The sequence below is a fragment of the Gymnoscopelus braueri genome (genome assembly GCF_963280865.1).
Source record: "Gymnoscopelus braueri genome assembly, chromosome: 24".
Taxonomy (NCBI): domain Eukaryota; kingdom Metazoa; phylum Chordata; class Actinopteri; order Myctophiformes; family Myctophidae; genus Gymnoscopelus; species Gymnoscopelus braueri.
This window is the reverse complement of record NC_137626.1, coordinates 21,342,888-21,361,205: the sequence shown is the minus strand read 5'-3', so window position 1 is coordinate 21,361,205 and position 18,318 is coordinate 21,342,888. Positions and strand designations below refer to the sequence as shown.

The 18,318-nt window shown below is 42.1% G+C and overlaps 1 protein-coding gene across 2 annotated transcripts in view; it reads left to right on the top strand.

Moving 5' to 3' along the window:
• dgkza (diacylglycerol kinase, zeta a) overlaps window positions 1-14,753 on the top strand; it is a 90,499-nt gene extending 75,746 nt beyond the window's left edge. For both annotated transcript variants that reach the window (XM_080422680.1, XM_080422679.1), the window contains 5 exons: window positions 6,305-6,354; window positions 7,112-7,232; window positions 7,544-7,580; window positions 7,732-7,831; window positions 14,256-14,753. In XM_080422680.1, coding sequence (XP_080278806.1) covers window positions 6,305-6,354; window positions 7,112-7,232; window positions 7,544-7,580; window positions 7,732-7,831; window positions 14,256-14,372 — 425 coding nt within the window. In that variant the 3' untranslated portion in view covers window positions 14,373-14,753. The remainder of the gene's footprint in view (window positions 1-6,304; window positions 6,355-7,111; window positions 7,233-7,543; window positions 7,581-7,731; window positions 7,832-14,255) is intronic.
• The last annotated feature ends 3,565 nt before the right edge of the window (window positions 14,754-18,318 follow it).

Sequence of the window (18,318 nt, the reverse complement as noted above, 5' to 3'; positions counted from 1 at the left end):
TACAAGCTCATAGCGTTCCCTGGGTTTAGAACCACTCATTTAACTGACTGACTTGACTCCGTGTCTCTGCTGCAAACAGCCAGTTGATGTGCTTTTACTGGCTGTTTATTTCTGTGGCCGAAACTCAGCCTATTATGATTCTCCATTATCCCACAGTCGCTGATGGGACACGACTCATTTGTGCTCAATTAGAACGACTTTGCATTTTCAATCCCCTGTAAAATATTTAATTAGTTTCCCCTTTGCCAGTCAGTTTCCATAAATCTTTATATCGTTGCTGTCGGGGCAGAAACCTCTTATCGTCATATTTAAACTTTTTGTGTTTATTCGTAAATTAATGCCCCTACTTGATCATACTACAGCGGCACACAAAAGCGTCAAAAGTAGTAGATCTGCAAGCTACTTATGCTACTTTTGAATTTTAATCCTGAAAAGTAAGTTTGGGTTATATTATGAGACAATATACATTACAGTGTTGAGGGTGTGAAGTGCGCCCGCTCACACTCACCCAAAGTGAGTCATTCTGGGAGTGTTTGGAACAGGTGTAGACGTCCATTAAGGGACAGCCTGCTGACATCATCACTAGACAAGTCAAGTCATCTTTATATAGAACAGTAATTCCCAGCCAGTGGGCCGTGAGTGTATTGCGAGTGGGATAAACGAGCAGAAAATCACACGCACATCCAACATTTAACCCATTCAATCTTGGAACGCATACCGTGTCATTTTAGATTTTTTGCAATAACCATTGTTTCATACTTTGGGCTATTCAAAAATAGCAGATCTACAAGCTCATGCTACGAGCTTGTAGATCTGCTATAGTCAAATCTTTGCTTCTGGGGATTCTACAAATGTCTTTTAAATCCTAATAGTTTTTTTTTTTTTTTTTACTTATGTTGCTATAATATCATTGTTTCTCAAACTTTTTTCATATCAAGGACCCCCAAAATGATATGTATTTGGCCCCGTACCCCTCCATCTCAAAATAATTTGTTCCAGGGACCCCAGAATATTTGAGTTAAAAATGCATATATATTTGCACACATTTTCACGATTTGTTTTCAAAAATAGCAAGCTTATATGAGCTTGTAGATCTGCTATTTTTGAATAGCCAAAGACATCTAAAGTGACACAGATGCATTCCCGGATTGAATTTAAAGGCCAGTTGCAGGGTAGAAGCTAACAAAAACGAAAAATAGTGTCCGCACACAGGGTCATGCTCCAAAAGTTTAAAGCTTTATTACCAGCTCATAGCGTGACGCTGACACTTCGAGTTTAGTGGCTCTGAGGAAGAGCCATGAGGCTTGAAACGTCACGCAAGGTAGAAGAAGCATCTCCAAGCCAAAGCACCACAACACTTGTGGCCACTCTGGTGGGCTGCACTCTTGATTTACCAAACATAATGGTAAAAGGGGATTTTGCGAGTGTCATTCCTGTTATTAGACTTCAGTTAAGAGTCGGAGTTAAAGATTTTGGACCGCAGACTATAGCCTATGCAATGATACAGTCAATAAATGTACAGTAGGCCCATTGAGTAGCCTACTCTCCCTCTGTGAAATATAGCAACTTGTACAAGAAATCACAAATTGGTTTCAATTGTTGGTAACGCAAAAGTAATCTAAAAGTAATCTAACGAGTTACCTTTCTAGGTAGGTAATCCTGTAACGGAACAAATTACTTTAAAAAGTATAAAAACTCCCAAGGAAACAAGGTTATAAGATCGCTTTGTGACAGCTGGAAAACTGGGACACAGGGGACCGGCTGTCTACCGACAATCTGACAGGGTGTGGCAGACGCACATACATTACACACACAGAGGCAAACACAAACAGCCGGTGCACATAAAACATTCATACACAATGATACACATGTCCCCATCTACCATGGTGTGAGGTTGGTTCAGAAAGCTCATGGCTGAATGAATTAATAGTTTTCTGTTTTTTTTACCTACAGTAACTGCATGTGCAGTAGGTCTATAATTTTAAAGTAATTATACATTAGAATTGAATATCATCAATACTGGCCTAGTAATAATTTACGCAGTGTATCTTCTTCTATACAGTACGTGCTCAGTGCGCAGACTGCACACACACTGTCTGCGGGGGGATGTTGAATTATTTTTGAAAAATGGGGTTGCCAGGGTTAATCAAACATAAATATCAAACATATTGGTTAGCATTCAAAAAGGAAATGTGTGTATTGAATTCTGTCTGACCAGAAGCCGGGATAAAACCTATCCCACCGGACATAAAAATTATTGACCAGAGCAAAGGCATGGATTTCCAACTACCCCCCCTGGCAGATTAAACTTAGCAAACAATATATCTCCACCTAGGTTCGATTCCACAGACCTGTGTTGCATGTTCTTCCCCCTCTCTGCCTTCGATTCCGTTATGTGTCATCAGTCTTCTCTAAATCAATGGTTCTCAAAGTGGGGTCCGGGGGGGGGGGGGGGGGGTTCCAGGGGGTCCCCAGGAAAAATTAATATACCGTCAAAATCATTTTTTTAATTTTCTTTGGGGAATAATTGGGAAGATGTTTTGAAACATTTTAGCAACACAAATCTTGCATAGGGGTCCTAATGGCACAAACTGTCTTCAGATGGGGGTCCATGGCCAAATACATTTTTATTTGGGGGTCCTTGACTAGGCCTGTCACAATTATTACATAATCATCTAATCGCAATTATTTGAGATAATCGCAATTATTTCGTCATAATCGCTTCCATTGTCAATACATTTTCATCATAAAAAAAGCAGAAATGGCAGATCTACAAGCTCTACAAGCTTACAATGAGTTACTTTGTGATTCGTAACCTTGTAGATCAGCTATTTCTGCGATTTTTACCTTTTTTAAACTATAAAATATATAAATATGTCAGTGATTTCTTTGTATAATGCACAGGGCAGATATGTCAAATAACTGAAATATGCGTATGAATATTTATTCATACGCTCCAATACTCAATGCCAAAAACGCAATTAAATTGTTAATCGCAATTATTAGCGCGACAATTCATCGTCAACTATCCTTGACCTGGAAAAGTGTGAGAACCACAATGATGAGGTGCCCACAAATGTTCTTGTCACATGGCACTGAACCAAGGTGCTGTGATGCCACATGTTTCACTGTCTCTTAGCAGCGCTGCTAGCAGCATTGTTGTTGTTCCGGAGGAGAAGACAATGACCAAGGTCTTTATATTGTTCCATGCTAAACAATACGGACACTAGCAACATTGCATGCCGTTAAATGCAGTGGTGGAGAAAGTGCTCAGATTCTTTACTTAAGTAAAAGAAGCAATACCACCATGTAGAAATACTCTGCTACAAGTACATGTCTTGTAATCATTTCACTACCATATTATTGGATTGTAATTAACTAGAAGTTCTAGTACCCCCCCCCCCCCTAACCCCGCCAAAGAAAATGTCGTTTGGGGGTACAAAATCATGGGATATAAAAAAAAACAGAGGATCGCCCCTCCCCCCCCCCCCCCCCTTAGGGGTCCCTGGAGACCCTGGGGTCTCCAGGCCGTGACCTACAGACACGGCGAAGGAAAACTGTGAACACAGCCACGCATGCAAGATGTTGCACATGAACTCAGCAGCCGCACTGAGGCGCTCCAACACAAACACTCTGACATTAAGCTTCACACAACAAACATCAGCAGCAAACATTCACCACAATGACAAAAAAATTACGTCCGCGCAAAAATAAGCGAGGGCTCGCTTATTTTGTCTTTCCCTCCCTCCCTCTCTTCCTCTCTCTCTCTCCCTCTCTGTCTCTCTGTCTGTGTCTGTCCGTCAGCGAAAATTATCTCTCGCTGTTTGGCTGACTATTTTCTCTCTCCCACCCTCCCTCTCTCTCCCTGTGTGTGTGTGTGTGTGTGTGTGTGTGTGTGTGGTGGGGGTGGGGCGGGGGGGACAGCCATGACGCAGCGGGACTTTTGAGATGGCTATTGGCAAAATAGGTTGACTTATTCGGATACATGCGTGTGACTGTTCGACCCTGCCGGTTCTCTGAATTTTTATTTTTAAATAGGCTCTGTCATGATTAATTGACCACACATATGAAGTGAAACAACTGAATTCTATCCAAACGATATGTTATAAGTGAATTCCTTGCCTCAAAGAAGAAGTTTGAGAGCGTTTAATAAGCGAAAATAAGAAGTGAAGGCACTCGCACAACCAACAATGGCTGCCGTTCGTCTTTTGTCAGGCTGCGAACTCGCCACCTGATTGGCCAACTTTTGCTGTCAATCACAGAACGATGAGCGACGTTGCCATGTCCAGGAGTTGTAAGCGTGAAGTGGGTGTAAATTGGTTAGAGAAAGTGCGTTTAATAATATATAACATGTATATGTAGAATATATTGAAAGGTCCATAGGCATAGGTATGTTATTTATATAGATCCAGCGTGTCTGTCCCCATCTGTGGTGTTTTTGGCATCAACCTGGTGGCTTGTTGCTGGCCTTTTGTCTTCCGGAGGAAAAATCACGGAGCGGATTGCGTATTACTGTCGCGCAACCTGGCAACGTCTTTGAGGCTCCTAAAAGGTCTCACCTTCCGGTGTGTCGGTAATGTGTGGGGAATTTTGTGTTGGACGGATTTAATTATGGTGTGAGGGGGCAAATGTGTGTTGAGCAATGAAAAGTGGACGAATAACTGCGTGAATGAATTGCGCACGTTGTGACTGGTGTTGTAGTGACATGTGAGATGTTATTGTGGTTATTTCGCCGAAACAAATGATTAAAAATGCCTTCAGGTGCCTTCAGTCGCACCACCGGAAGTGAGACGATCTCTCAATTGTAATAATAGATGTGTTGATTTTAATAACTTGATATGCTGCTGGCTAGCTTTACTTATACTGTAATACATCATGTATCACTTAATGCAAGACCTGAGGCCGATTCTACAAATGCCTTCTGAATCAGTAGTTCTCACACTTTCAAGATTTTTAAAAAATGTTCAAAGAGAGCAGATGTACAAGCTCACAGCGTGGCACAAGCACCTGTACATCTGCTATTTTTTGGAAACGTTTGAATAAGTTTAACATAAATCTGGCACAAAACCTTTTCAGATGGGGTTCTGCGGCCAAATACATAAATCAATTTGGGGGTCCTTGGCACAAAATAAGTTTGAGAACCACTGAGCTAAGCTATTTGTGCTAATAACTTAGGACGTGTGAGTAGTGAGCGCCTCAGTGGTTACCAGGTTGGAACAGTGCGGGCATCACGCTGTGTGCCAGCCCTATGGACATGATATTCAAAGCGCTCCTCTGCCCAAAAGGCCTTCTCTGTGTACACCAGCACCAGTGGTTCTCAAACTTTTTCATGTCAAGGACCCCCAAAATATGTATTTGGCCACGGACCCCCATCTCAAAATATTCAGAAGCAAAGATTTTAGTTTCAAATGTTTGCTTTAAAAATATATATATTCAAATATTTGCACCAATTTACCCCCCCCCCCCCAAGGACCCCTGGGGGTCCCCGGACCCCACTTTGAGAACCAATGGTGTACACGGCCCCTAATGGTCCATTTAATCCCCTGGTGTTATCGAACACAAACCGAGTGAAGGGACACGGTCAGAATCAATGACTCAGCACAAAATGATGCTTCTTACGGGACGTGCAGATTTCACAGGTCAGAGGCCAACGCATGTGAACTCTGACCTTTGCATCGGCATGCTGTCGACGCTTTGTCGCACCCGATATGATTTATTTAAGTCCTTATTCACCTGGTTTTCAACTGATTGGGAACTGATTTCTGTGCTGCTAAAGTGCTAATCGAGGTGTCATTTTATGTTGATGTTTACCACTAGTAGTATAGTAAGAAATACATATATATTAGTGTTATATAACATTGCCAAAGACCACTTTAAAAATGTAATCAATTAAGGGCTATTCACACCAAGCACTATAACTATAATGATAACTTTAACTATATTGTTCACCATTGTCTTTTTTGTTATAGTTGTGGTGTGGAACTGTGCCATCCACTTGACTTAGAATGATTTTTAAAACAATATCTTTATAGTTATAGTGATTAGTGTAAAGGGTCCTTTTAGGCTCAATAAAGCCTCACAGATCAATAACATTGAACTACATCTTAATAAGGGCTAATAAAAGACGGGCCCCAGTCCGATACTAAACCTAATTTATTGTACCCTCAAGGGAAAAACATGGGCTATTAATAGTTTTGTAAAAGATACATTATCCGTTTGCATATCGATTTTTACATATTTAACGGTATGTTCTGTCGTTCTCCGTCTCTGCGTCTGTCTGTCTGTGTCTGTCTGTCTGTCCTAGTGTCTCCAGAGATGTTGGTGGAGTGCGTGAAGAGCAAGGACCACAAGCTGGTGAGTGGTGAGACACTGCTGTGCAGTGACCACGTCACATGCTTCCCTCGGGGCTACAACAGTTAATCAAACTAATCGATTTAATTAATAATATGTTTTTTTTTAAATAATATTTACCGTGCATAATAAATCTAAACTAGCCCGTGCGTTGTGATTTTTCCGTATTTGTGCATGATACCATTGCACGAATAGGACTTAAGTGGCTGATCAGACTAATTGATTTAGTAGATTATAAAACAATCTGTTCACATTACTGTTAGAATCGATAGTTTCAGCACTTCCTTCGTTCCAAAGTTTTGTCTGAAAACTCTTCAAACCCCTGTGCAAGCATTTTGAGAATCATTATTTTTGTAGTATTTCGAAGTTTGCTTTGAATGGAGACCCCCAGGGAAGGTAATTAAAGCTGGACACGCCACCCTTCTTGACCAGAGACTCTCTCATTGCAAGTATTGACTCCAATTCCAGTTCCTTATGGCAAAGGGAGTATTTACTGCTCCCGGGGGGGTAGGGTAAATTACTTTTACTGCTTAACCCAGTGGATGGGCTGGCGAGGGTACGTGTCTTGCTCAGGGACACGTAGACTGGGTGAGCTGAGGTGAGCTGAGGTTTCGAACCGGCAACCTTCGGATTCCCAGACTGCCTCTGTACCCACTCAGCTATGGCCGTTTGATATGCATATAGGCCAGTGGTTCTCAACCTTTACTGGACTTGGTTGAATTGTGTGACCTGTTAACATGTGCTTCCTCCTCACCAACAGCTGCAGGAGCTGCACCTGAAGGGGGCGGACTTGACGGCCTTGGACCAATCGGGTCGCAGTTTGTTGCACCACGCCGTCGACACAGGAAGCAAGGAGACGGTGCGCTACATCCTGGACAATGGTAACCACATGACCCACGACCATGTTGTTGGAGCCAGAGCGATAATCTGTTGATACATTTGACCCGGAAATCATATGATTTTATTTTATCTTATTTGGATCAAATGCTGTAAATGAATTCATTATTTACAGTTTAACCACTACTCCCAGATCTGTTCATTATTAATTTCTTAGCTATTGAACAAACTCTACCACCATTTATTTTTTTCTAAAAGTAGCATAGAAATCTGCTATTAAATTTTTTGTAATGCCAGTGTTAAATTGGTTAACCAACTGACTGAATGTCTCTGTCTGTCTGTCTGTCTGTACCAGCTACCAGTGATTTGCTTGACGTCACAGAAAAACAACAGTAAGATTATACTTCCTGTTAAAAATAATATACAAAGCTGTGTGTACACAATGTGAAATTGTGTACAATAGTAAAAAAGAAAATACAATAATTTGCCACTAACTGTGTGTGTGTGTGGTGTGTGGTGTGTGGTGTGTGTGTGTGTGTGTAGTGGAGAGACGGTGCTCCACAGGGCAGCCTCCATGTGTCAGAGGACCATCTGTCATTACCTAGTAGAAGCAGGAGCATCGCTGATGAAAACAGACTTACAGGTAAGATTGCTTACCTAACCCATTGGTTCTCAAAGTGGGAGGGGGGGAGGGGGTCCAGGGAGGAGTTCCAGGGGGTCCCCAGCAAAATGTGTTAATATAGCATCACAATCATTTTAACCACTTTAACCTTTTATACTTTGGCTATTCAAAAATAGCCTTCTGGGCGTCCCTGGAACAAAATGATGCAGTCTCTCTTCATGGGTGATAATAATGAATGACCTGAAGGGGGGGTATCTAAAGCAGAGGCATGGACACCTCTTTTCATCTCCATACAACAGGGACTTTCCACATCACAAACAGTATCTTAGCCGGACACAGACAAAATAAATAAATAAAATCGAGTAAAAAATAAAATGAACAGTTTAATTAAAGTAAAATCCTTCAACAAAATCTGCAAAGGGACTCATAGCTAATACAACGTTTTTGCAGGCTCTACACACTCCATATCCGCGTTTCTCCAGAGGTAGGAAAGACGGAACTTCTTTTAGCCACTGTGAAAAAGAGGGTGCTTTATCAGACTTCCAATTAATACATTCCCTGCCATTGACGGAGAGCTCCGTCATTTCAAATCCACCCGTTGACCGCCATTGACGGAGATCTCCGTCTTTTCAAAAAACATTTTCTTTTGAAAATTCCACAAGAGGGCGCTCTAACGCAACTTAGGAATGATCCTAGGACACTGAAAGAAGGAATGGACAGATGTGACGTCATCCCAAAGAATGACACTCCCGTCCGCTCCTTCTTTATGAGTTTTAGAAAAACACACTTTTTGGTGAAAACGGCTGTTATACAACTGCCGACCGGAACAAAATGGCCGATCGCAGTTACACATTTCTTTCTCTGGTGGAGAGATCAGACCCTCCCCCATCCCCCAGACATGCTTTGTTTACGTGCACGCGCACGTCACGGCTCCCGTGGCTCTGCAAAGATCGTCAATATAAGGTAAAAAACCCTGGCAGTAGCTACATAATTAATTAATTAATACCTGGCAGGGAATGTGTTAAAGAGGATTAGTCTACGAGCTAATAAGGAGGCGAATGCCAAAGCATTTGCTTGTGGAGATGTGACTATACAGTTGAGGGAAATGATGCCAAAAAATGGCTGCGGGCTTTCACAGCTTTCTGACAACTCTCTCTTGTTTAGTTCAAATCGTTTCGACAGTCGTCTTCAGAGACGTCCCCTCTCTCTCTGTCTGCTCACCCTCATCCCGGGTTCCTGAATTCCCAGATCCCGTCTATAAACGTAAAAAGACTCCTCTGCTAAGGCTTTGCCTCGTTTACCCTGCTGTCTAAAGATAAACGAGGCAGTTGCTTTTCAAGGCGGCCCTGGGAGAGCAAGAAGGTCGCTGACTCACCGGTATCATCAGATCAGCTGAGACTAAAGCCTAGCCCTAGTTCATAATGTGTGAAAGGGTGATTTATTCTCGGTCATAGCCGATTTACAAGCTCGCAACGCGTGGCAGCAAGACAGGTTGGGAGCTTGTAAATCGGCTCTTTTCAGGGTGTACGACACCAGCACGCAGCCAAGTATAACGCGTCTGTGTCGTTTTTAGATGTCTTTGGCTATTCAAAAATAGCAGATATACAAGCTCATTGCGCGCCACCCACCGATCATTATGAGCTTGTAGATCTGCTAATTTTTTTTAAGAATCTTGAAAATGTGTGCAAATCTTTGAATATATAAATTATATACATTTTTAACTCAACTCTCTGCTTCTGGGGGTCCCTGGAACAAAGTATTTTGAGATGGGGGGGGGGGGGGGTCCCTGGAACAAATACATATCGTTTTGGAGGTCCTTGACATGTAAAAAGTTTGAGAACCACTGATATTATATATATATATTTTTTTAAACTGTTAGGATAAAAAAAAATGCAGATCTACAATCTATTCTATGAGCTTGTACATCTGCTATTTTTGAATAGCCCAAAGTATAGAATAATGGCAAAAAATCTAAAATAACACAGTATGCGTCCGGTCTTAATGGGTTAAAAGACAAGCTCCGGCTCATAGCTCTAAGGCATTTCATACTCAATAATACACAGAGCTCAGTGACAAGTGTCCCGTGTCCATGGCAAAAAATGTATTGCTCATATCCTTGAGCAACACGGAGCGCTCTGTATCCCCCGGCCAGTCAACCAATCAAAGCTGTGAGACAGTAATGACCCAGTGTTCTAGAGTGCCAAGTGGCTCACAGCCTTTGAGGACGTTCCAAATTATGTAAAAAAAGAAATGTGGCTCAGAGGGGTTGTCTCGCACAGTATAAATTAGGCATAAGACCACTTCAAACCCTATATATATATATATATATATATATATATAGTCTTTGACCGGGATATCCCGGCTGTCTATACTTGGCCTCCTCCTTTTTTCACCCTCGACACCAAATCTCTTTGAGATTAAAGTTATGTTACAATAAGATAACTTGTTACAATACAGTGCAGTACATTGGACCGACTTCCCTCTCATCTGTGATGTAACGTCTGTTGGGTTCTAGTACATGTGTGTACTGTGTATGTGGACAGGACTGTGTGTGTCCAATGCCAACTATGAACTAATGAATTTCCTGCTTCTACATTGGTGCAAATCCGCGCTCTAACAGGCAGAGGAGAGCTCATTAACCACATGAACTCTAGCATCCCTATTCTGGGGCAAACATTCAGCGAAAATAGCAGATCTACAGTATAAGCTCACAACGTTGTCGCGTTGCAACCTTTCGTTCTGTCCTAAAAGCTCACAGCTTGCAGATCGGCTGTTTTCGGCCTAGAGATTTGGTGTAGAGGGATAAAAGGCCTAGTATAGACCGCTGAGCAACTCCAGTCAACAAAGTATATAGAGTGCAAGTGTTTGTGGGCTTGTAGATCGGCTATTTTTGGCAAAGAGATTTGGTTTAGAGGGAAAAAAGGTCAATGTTAAGTATAATAATATAGATTCACAGATGAAACAACTCTTTAGGGGTTAACTGTGCAGGAAAATGGGACTAATTAAACCTTTTTACTAAGACGAAATTGAGCGCACGTCGCACAATTGGCCCTAATGAGCGCACTGCAGAGTCCTGCCTCTGTTTTGTCTGTTGTAAAAAAGCTTTCCATCTTTCTGTCCACTTAGTTGACGGTGAATGCGATTGCAGTGAACTCACCCAGGAAAATATGAATGGCCTGAACATGACTGGCTGTGTGATGATGGAAAAAGCACACATTTCTGTGTTGGGTTTGTCAGGTTCAATGGGGGGTCAGTCAGTCACTTAACCCACATAGCCAGCCCTGGGGTCCGACTAAAAAGAAGATATCCAGGGCAGGAATTTCACGGCGGCCACGGCGGCCCTGGCTCTCTGTTTGGCCGTGTGCCCCTCGAAAAATTGGATGCCCCACGTCCACAGTGGCCTCGAGGCCCTGCCTACACTGGCCTACTTGATTTCACAATGTTCTCCTCAGCGCTGGCTGTGGTTGAGAATGAGATTCTAAATTCTTATTGGACAACATCAAGTGAAACGTCGCTACTCGCTGCGCATACAACCAGTGGTAGGTTGGATTTCGAGGCGCAGCTTAAAATGCCGCGGAAGCTGATGCTTTTGACGGGGGAGAGAGAGAGAGAGAGATAGAGAAAGAGAGAGGGGAGAGGGGGGGGCTTAGGGAGAGAGACACAAGACATAGAGCTAGCTGCTGTTTGTTTAACGTTACCAGCTTAAATGACAACAATTGTAACAGACAGGAATTTTGACAATAGCCTACCTGTACTGTACTGTATGTGGGTATCACGATGTCCACGAGAATGACATACACTAGGCGAGGCCTATGTTTGAGGCGGAGCGTTGGGAGCGAGCTCCAGGCCTGTATATATATCGTTGCTGTCGGGCAGAAACCTCCTATCTTCATATTCTAACTTTTTTTTCTCGAGCTTGCAGATCTGCTACTACCCAGCAAATTTGATAAATATAATATGATGGATATATAGAACTTAAAACAAAAAAGTTCCCTGAGTCACATCATTTTTTTTAGCCTTTTTAAAATAGAGATTCAAATCCACGTCAGCAGACCTTTCATGTTGGGATAGAAACCTCAAGGCTCAACAGAGTTCTCTGTACAGTAATGGCCTAGAAAACCACAGAGAGAGAGAGAGAGAGAGAGAGAGCACCATGAGCAAATTAGAGATGTTTGCAACGCACACATTTCCAACCAGGTGTCTTGCCTAAGGACACAAACACTCTCACACACACACACACACACACACACACACACACACACACACACACACACACACACACACACACACACACACACACACACACACACACACACACACACACACACACACACACACACACACACGTACATGTACACACGGAGATGCAAACAAATCTCCACTCAGTTGGAGGTGGTAGAGTTTCATTAAGTGCTTCCAGATATGAACTCTCTCTCTCTCCAGACCTGTAGACATTCTCTCTGATGCTCTCGCTCTCCCCCTCTCTCTCTTCATGGTTCTGTCTTTCTATTTTACTGTCTCTCTCTATGTTTATCTCTTTCACATGGACACACACACACACACACACACACACACACACACACACACACACACACACACACTCTACACTTTCTCGTTCTGCCTTTCTCTGTCTCCGTCTGTCCTCATTTTCTCTCTCTCTCTCTCTCTCTCTCTCTCTCTCTCTCTCTCTCTCTCTCTCTCTCTCTCTCTCTCCTCTCAGTGGTGAATATAATCTGCAGGATATTGGTAGCACTCGTTTCCTTCACCCTCTGGCCTTGATGATATAAAGCTTAGCATAAATCTTGCTTTCCCCTCTCTCTCTCTCTCTCTGTCCATCTTCTTTGGCCTTGAGTTATCTCTCCATTAAACCTCCTTCATTCTACATTCTGTTTTATTTTCTCCTTCTCCCCACTTGTCTTTGACATATTCCCTTTATTTGCTGCCCTGATTTCCTCTGCCTACCCTCTTTCATCAATCTCTCTCTCTCTCTCTCTCTCTCTCTCTCTCTCTCGCTCTCTCTCTCTCTCTCTCTTCCCCCCCCCTTCCCACACAGTCATTTAAAATCAGTTCTCATTGTGAAGCTGATTCTGAGTACCACCAAAAAAACGTGCACATGCCCGTGCGCACACACATGCACACGATGGAGTTTTTTTTGCGGTGAAGTAATTAGAGGGAGATTCTGGAAATGATTCAGCATAATGTCCACTCCTCGTGTAAACAAGAACCAATTAGTGTGTGTGCTCGTGCCCATGTGCACACACATTTGAGTCTTTTCATGCACACATCCTGTTGTTTATTCATGATCTGAATCTATTTACTTTCTATATTGTATTATGTATCACCATCCTAAAGCCTTCTGCTCCGTACGCTAAATGGAGTATTTGTTTTGCTGTCTGAATGCGCACGTCCTTTCTGGACGATCGTTTAGCGTCTTCTGAATGTAGCCCACATAGCTCTGTTTAGTTTTCACTTCCAGGATCTTGTTGGCAGCAGGTTGCTAACAATATGTTCAATCAATCTCACGATAAATGCTAAGCTGTCTAACCCATTGAAACTGGGAAAGCATCTGTGCCATTTTATACTTAGCGCTTGAGCGCTATGAGCTAGAATCGGCCTCAGGTCTCAATGGAAGTGAACACAATGCCACGTGTGTATTTGGCAAAATATCTCAGAGGGGTAGTTCACACAAAACAAAATGACTTTTTTCCTATCAATTACCCACCCCATGATGATGCCCCTTTTTGTTTTTGTCACCGTCCTGATCCAATATTCCAATATTGGATCGAAGTAAAATACTAGGAGGCCAATCTTAACTAGAGCAATACTATAATTAAAACATTTGCTTATAACCTGGACAGTAGTAGTCGTTTTACATTACATTACATTACAGTCATTTAGCAGACGCTTTTATCCAAAGCGACTTACAATAAGTGCATTCAACATACTGTAGGTAGGGAACGAAACTACTACTCACCAGAAGTCTTAAGTGCATTCTCTTCTAAAACAAGCAACTAAGAGTATACGTAGTGCTGAGGTAAAAGTGCAATATATCAGCTACCTACTTTCTTAAACAGATGAGACAAATAGGAAAATCAAATGAGCAAGAGCTAAAAACAAATAAGTGTATCGAATAAACAAGATTTAATAAAACAATAAAACAAGAGCTCGTACAAGTAGTTAACAACAAGTAGGTTTTGGAGTTTATATATTTTATATAATTTAGGTCTGCCTTGGCCTCTTATCTACTTCAATTAATTAAATATTGGAATATTGGATCAGGAATTCGACAAGACGGAACAAAAAAAATCCATGAATTCAAGGCTTCAGGGGTGAGTAATTGATAGAAAAAAGGCATTTTCACATCAGAGATCTATTTTCCTCTGTCTCACACTGTAATTCTCTCTCTCTCTCTCTCTCTCCCTCCATTCATCGTACCTTCTCTCAGGGCGACACCCCGAAGAACAGGGCCGAGAAGGCCCAGGATGCCGAGCTGGCGGCCTATCTGGAGAACAGACAGCATTATCAGATGATCCAGAGAGAAGACCAGGAAACCGCCGTTTGAAAACCACCGCGCCGCTCTCTTGATTTGCATTTGGCGTCCCTCAATACTAAGCAGTTGGTCGTGAGGAGATGAGCTGTCTAGTCAACGCAGAAGAGAAACGCCAGGAAGATGCTGTCGCAAGAAAAAAAACGACGCCACGTCCACGAGTTTTGGGGCGACCGCTCGTGGGAATCCTTCCTCTCAATTTCTCGACCCCAGTGAGACCAGCTGATGAGTGAGCGGCCTCCAACGACCCTCTGACGAGCCTTTTTGCAGGCAGAGTGAGATTGAGGTTTGAAACCCGGCACTCAAAACGAGAGCCAGTTCAGGTTCCCTTATTCTGGGATGTCATTAACTCTTCAAGACCGGGAACGCATCTGTGTGTCATTTTTTAGATTTTGTTGGGCTATTAAAAAATAGCAAATATACAAGCTCATAGCGCGGCACCGAGTGCCGCGCTATGAGCTTGTAGATATGCTATTTTCTCAAATATTTGTTTCTGGGGGTTCCTGGAACTAAATATTTTACAAATGTTAATTTAAAAACATTTAATCCAAGATTTTGCCACAATATTTCACGATTTTTCAAAAATAGCAGATCTACAAGCTCATAGCGCGGCACTCGGCGCAGCGCTATGAGCTTGTATATCTGCTATTTTTGAATAGCCAAAGAAATAAAAAAATTACACACAGACCGGCCTTAATGGGTTAAAATGTCACTGCTCCTGTTGGCACTGAAGCAGAGCTGTCTGACGTGACGTCCATCGATGGCCCCAAATCACAGTTGAGGATTGAGATGCCATTTTTCTGTCGTGTTGTTTTTTTTTTTCTTCTTCAGATATACCATCTTTCCTCTTTGATCCACACTTTTTCCACTCATCTTCACGAATAACTGGGCATGGCGTTGCGGGGGAGGTGGAGACGACATTGCTATAATGAAAAAATAAGAATCTGTATCTGGGACCAGCGGAATTTGATTCTAAAGGATTTACGCTTTGCTGAACAAAATACTCGGAGCACTGACGGGAAAGTCAGTTGTGCCAAATGGAATGTGTAATTTGTTGAGACCGTATGATTCATTTGATGATGAGGATGATGGTGGTGATGATGATGATTATGATGATAATATGCTTGCGGTGATGACAACAGCAAAAACAATGACAGTGATGAATGTGTCCAGATGATGACAATGGCTAAGCTTCGTCATGTCAGCCACATCCATCCATCCATCCATTCATCCATCCATTCATTTGGGATTGCTCGCTAACAAACGAGGATCGTTGGCTTTGTGGATGAGACACGCAAAAAAAGAGTGACGAGAACGAGTCCGATATTGACTCCGTTGACATGATGAATGTGACTCCAGGGAGGCAGAGCGCTGTCTTTGTGTGACTGCTTCATCAAAAATAATTCATATCTAAAAGTATTCCAAAGATTTCAATCAATTTATGACAGTCGATGCGACACATAGGCGAGCGAGACTGGGAGAAAAAAAAACTGTTGCACTGCACTGCCAAGACAGCACCCTCCTGCTAAGGAACATTGAAATCCAGTATGTTGGAACCGTTTATTTACTTTTATTATTATAATTTTTCTCTTCAGTTTAAATAGATTTTTATTGGATGTCAGTTCAGAGCGGGCCAATAGGCTTTAATGCACAGCAGCCATTATTGGAAAGAAATTGGGCCTCTTCCTTACTTCCTTCTCAGGTGTTACCAATGATATTAATGAAGGCTCTGTTCCGTTTAGTGTGACACAGTGGTACTCAAACGTTTTAATTTCAAGTACCCCCAGAACTCTTGAGAGTGTACAATGTGTACACTCCAGTAATTAAGTATTAAGTAATTAAGTACAGATACACCTGGTCAACAATTAGCTCAGCTACAAGTGAAAGTCGCTAAATCAAATATGTACTGTACTTGAGTTAAAGTGCTGGAGTGCTTTTCATACTCCATTGCAGATAAATGAAAAAGTGAACCAAGAATCTCAATAACCAAATCAAACCTTGCAGATTGGTAAAAAGGAAAAGTGGCCACCATATTATGGCGGACAATTTTCTTGTATGTCTCGATAGAGGAAAAAAAAGAGCAAACAAACTTTGGTGCATTTTTTAAATCTGCATTACCAACCATGAGGTAAAATAGTGAAACGACAAACTAGATGAATCTATTACAAGCTACAATATGAATCACTAAGTATCGCATAGGAACCAAAAGATACAACATTAACCCACAACTATTGTAATCTTAACTTTAAATTCATAGGATTATTGTGCCAGTTTAACCACCATCAACCTGGCATCCTATTTTGGGTCATTGGCAAACATTTTCAAACAATTTCAAAAATAGTGAAAATGACATCTACTGTACAAGCTCACAGCATGTCACAATGTGATGCATTGTGAGCTTGTTAGAAGGGCTATTCTCCCTTTTGTATGGCCAAAGCTATTTAATTTAGAATGCGAACCCCAATTTTTATGAAGCTGCATTCATTTTGATATTGTTCATTGATTTAAGAAAATATACTCTAAACAGAAGTACCTATATAATAAATAAGCATAAACCATTACAAAAATGATGTAACAACATAACCATAAAGAATTATTATAAATTATAAATAGACTATGTACAAGCTCACAATGTGTTATGAGCGTATAGATCTTCTATTTTCAAGAAAAAGAAATTGTGTTAATGTTCGAATTATTTTTCTTCTCCCGCCTGTAATGAAATACCCAAAATTGGGATGCCCTCCTGGCTCAGAATGTCTTCTTACTTCTGTTGCCGGTCTTTGACATGCCTCACTCTCCTGTCCTCCCTAGTTTCGACCTGGTGCTGTTTGTTATTTTTTTCTGATGCGAGTGTGAGCTCCTGAGAGTAGTTTCCTGCTGTGTTTTCTCTTGATCTCTCCAAACGGCTTCAGTTTCCCTTTATGGGGCTTGTATGTGAGCGGATGAGACAGGCTTTGCTTGTGATTTCACCAGCTTTCATTGCTTTTGGGCAATTTTCTCTCACACAAACTGCTGGGACTTAGTCTTTATTATGAGGCTGTTGCTCATTGTAGTTTACACCAGTCTCAGTGGGGACAACCAGAACCCCTTTGGATGAATTCCGCCTCCTTTCGGCACTGCCGCCAGCTTCAGCCTCTATTTTCCTTGAACGCACTACCAGTCTACCAGAGATGTTTTGTTGTTGTTGAATGTCTTTCCTTTTCCACATTTTGATCACAAAGGATGTCGGGTTGAAGACGGGCTCATTCGTTACCGCGTTATCCTCTTGGACAATTAACAACTTGACTTTCATTTATGTGCACTTGCGGGTCCACAGCGTCACTCTCCTTTCCCTGGACTCCCTCCTGTTGTTTTTGGTAATGCTGTGTGATTGCCATAGACAGCTTGTCTGCCTTCATGTTAGCTTTGATCCTGACTTCTTTTGCAAGACTTTGCAGCTCTGCTGCATACTTCATGGAGTCCAGATCCATTTTTCAAAGGGTAGTTGTATTCTGGACCTAAAAGCAGAACTCAGAAAGCCAGATAGAAAATTCGATCGGTGTTTCTTGTTTTTTAATACAGTTCCAAAACCAGATTGTCAATAAGCAAGACAGCATCATAGTTTGACACAACTCAGAATGAGCTAAATAATCGGTTTGGTAGAAACCAAAGGAGGGCAGGCAGGCAGGCTGGCAGGCAGGCAGGCAGGCGTAGATTGTCAACTGGACGTGGATTTAGGACCTCCACACCCAGGCAGAGACACACACACACACACACACACAAGACAGACAGGACGCATAGGACCCATTATATTGAGTTTGTAAACAGTAGACACACATGTTTTAGTTTTTTGAGAACTGTTGCAATGAGGGGCCGGGCCGTATCACATCCAGAGGGTATGGCTACTTGGGGGTCCTTGGTATGGAAGATTTGGGGAACCCTTGCATTACTCGAATCCCAGATCAGTTTCAAATGCTATATC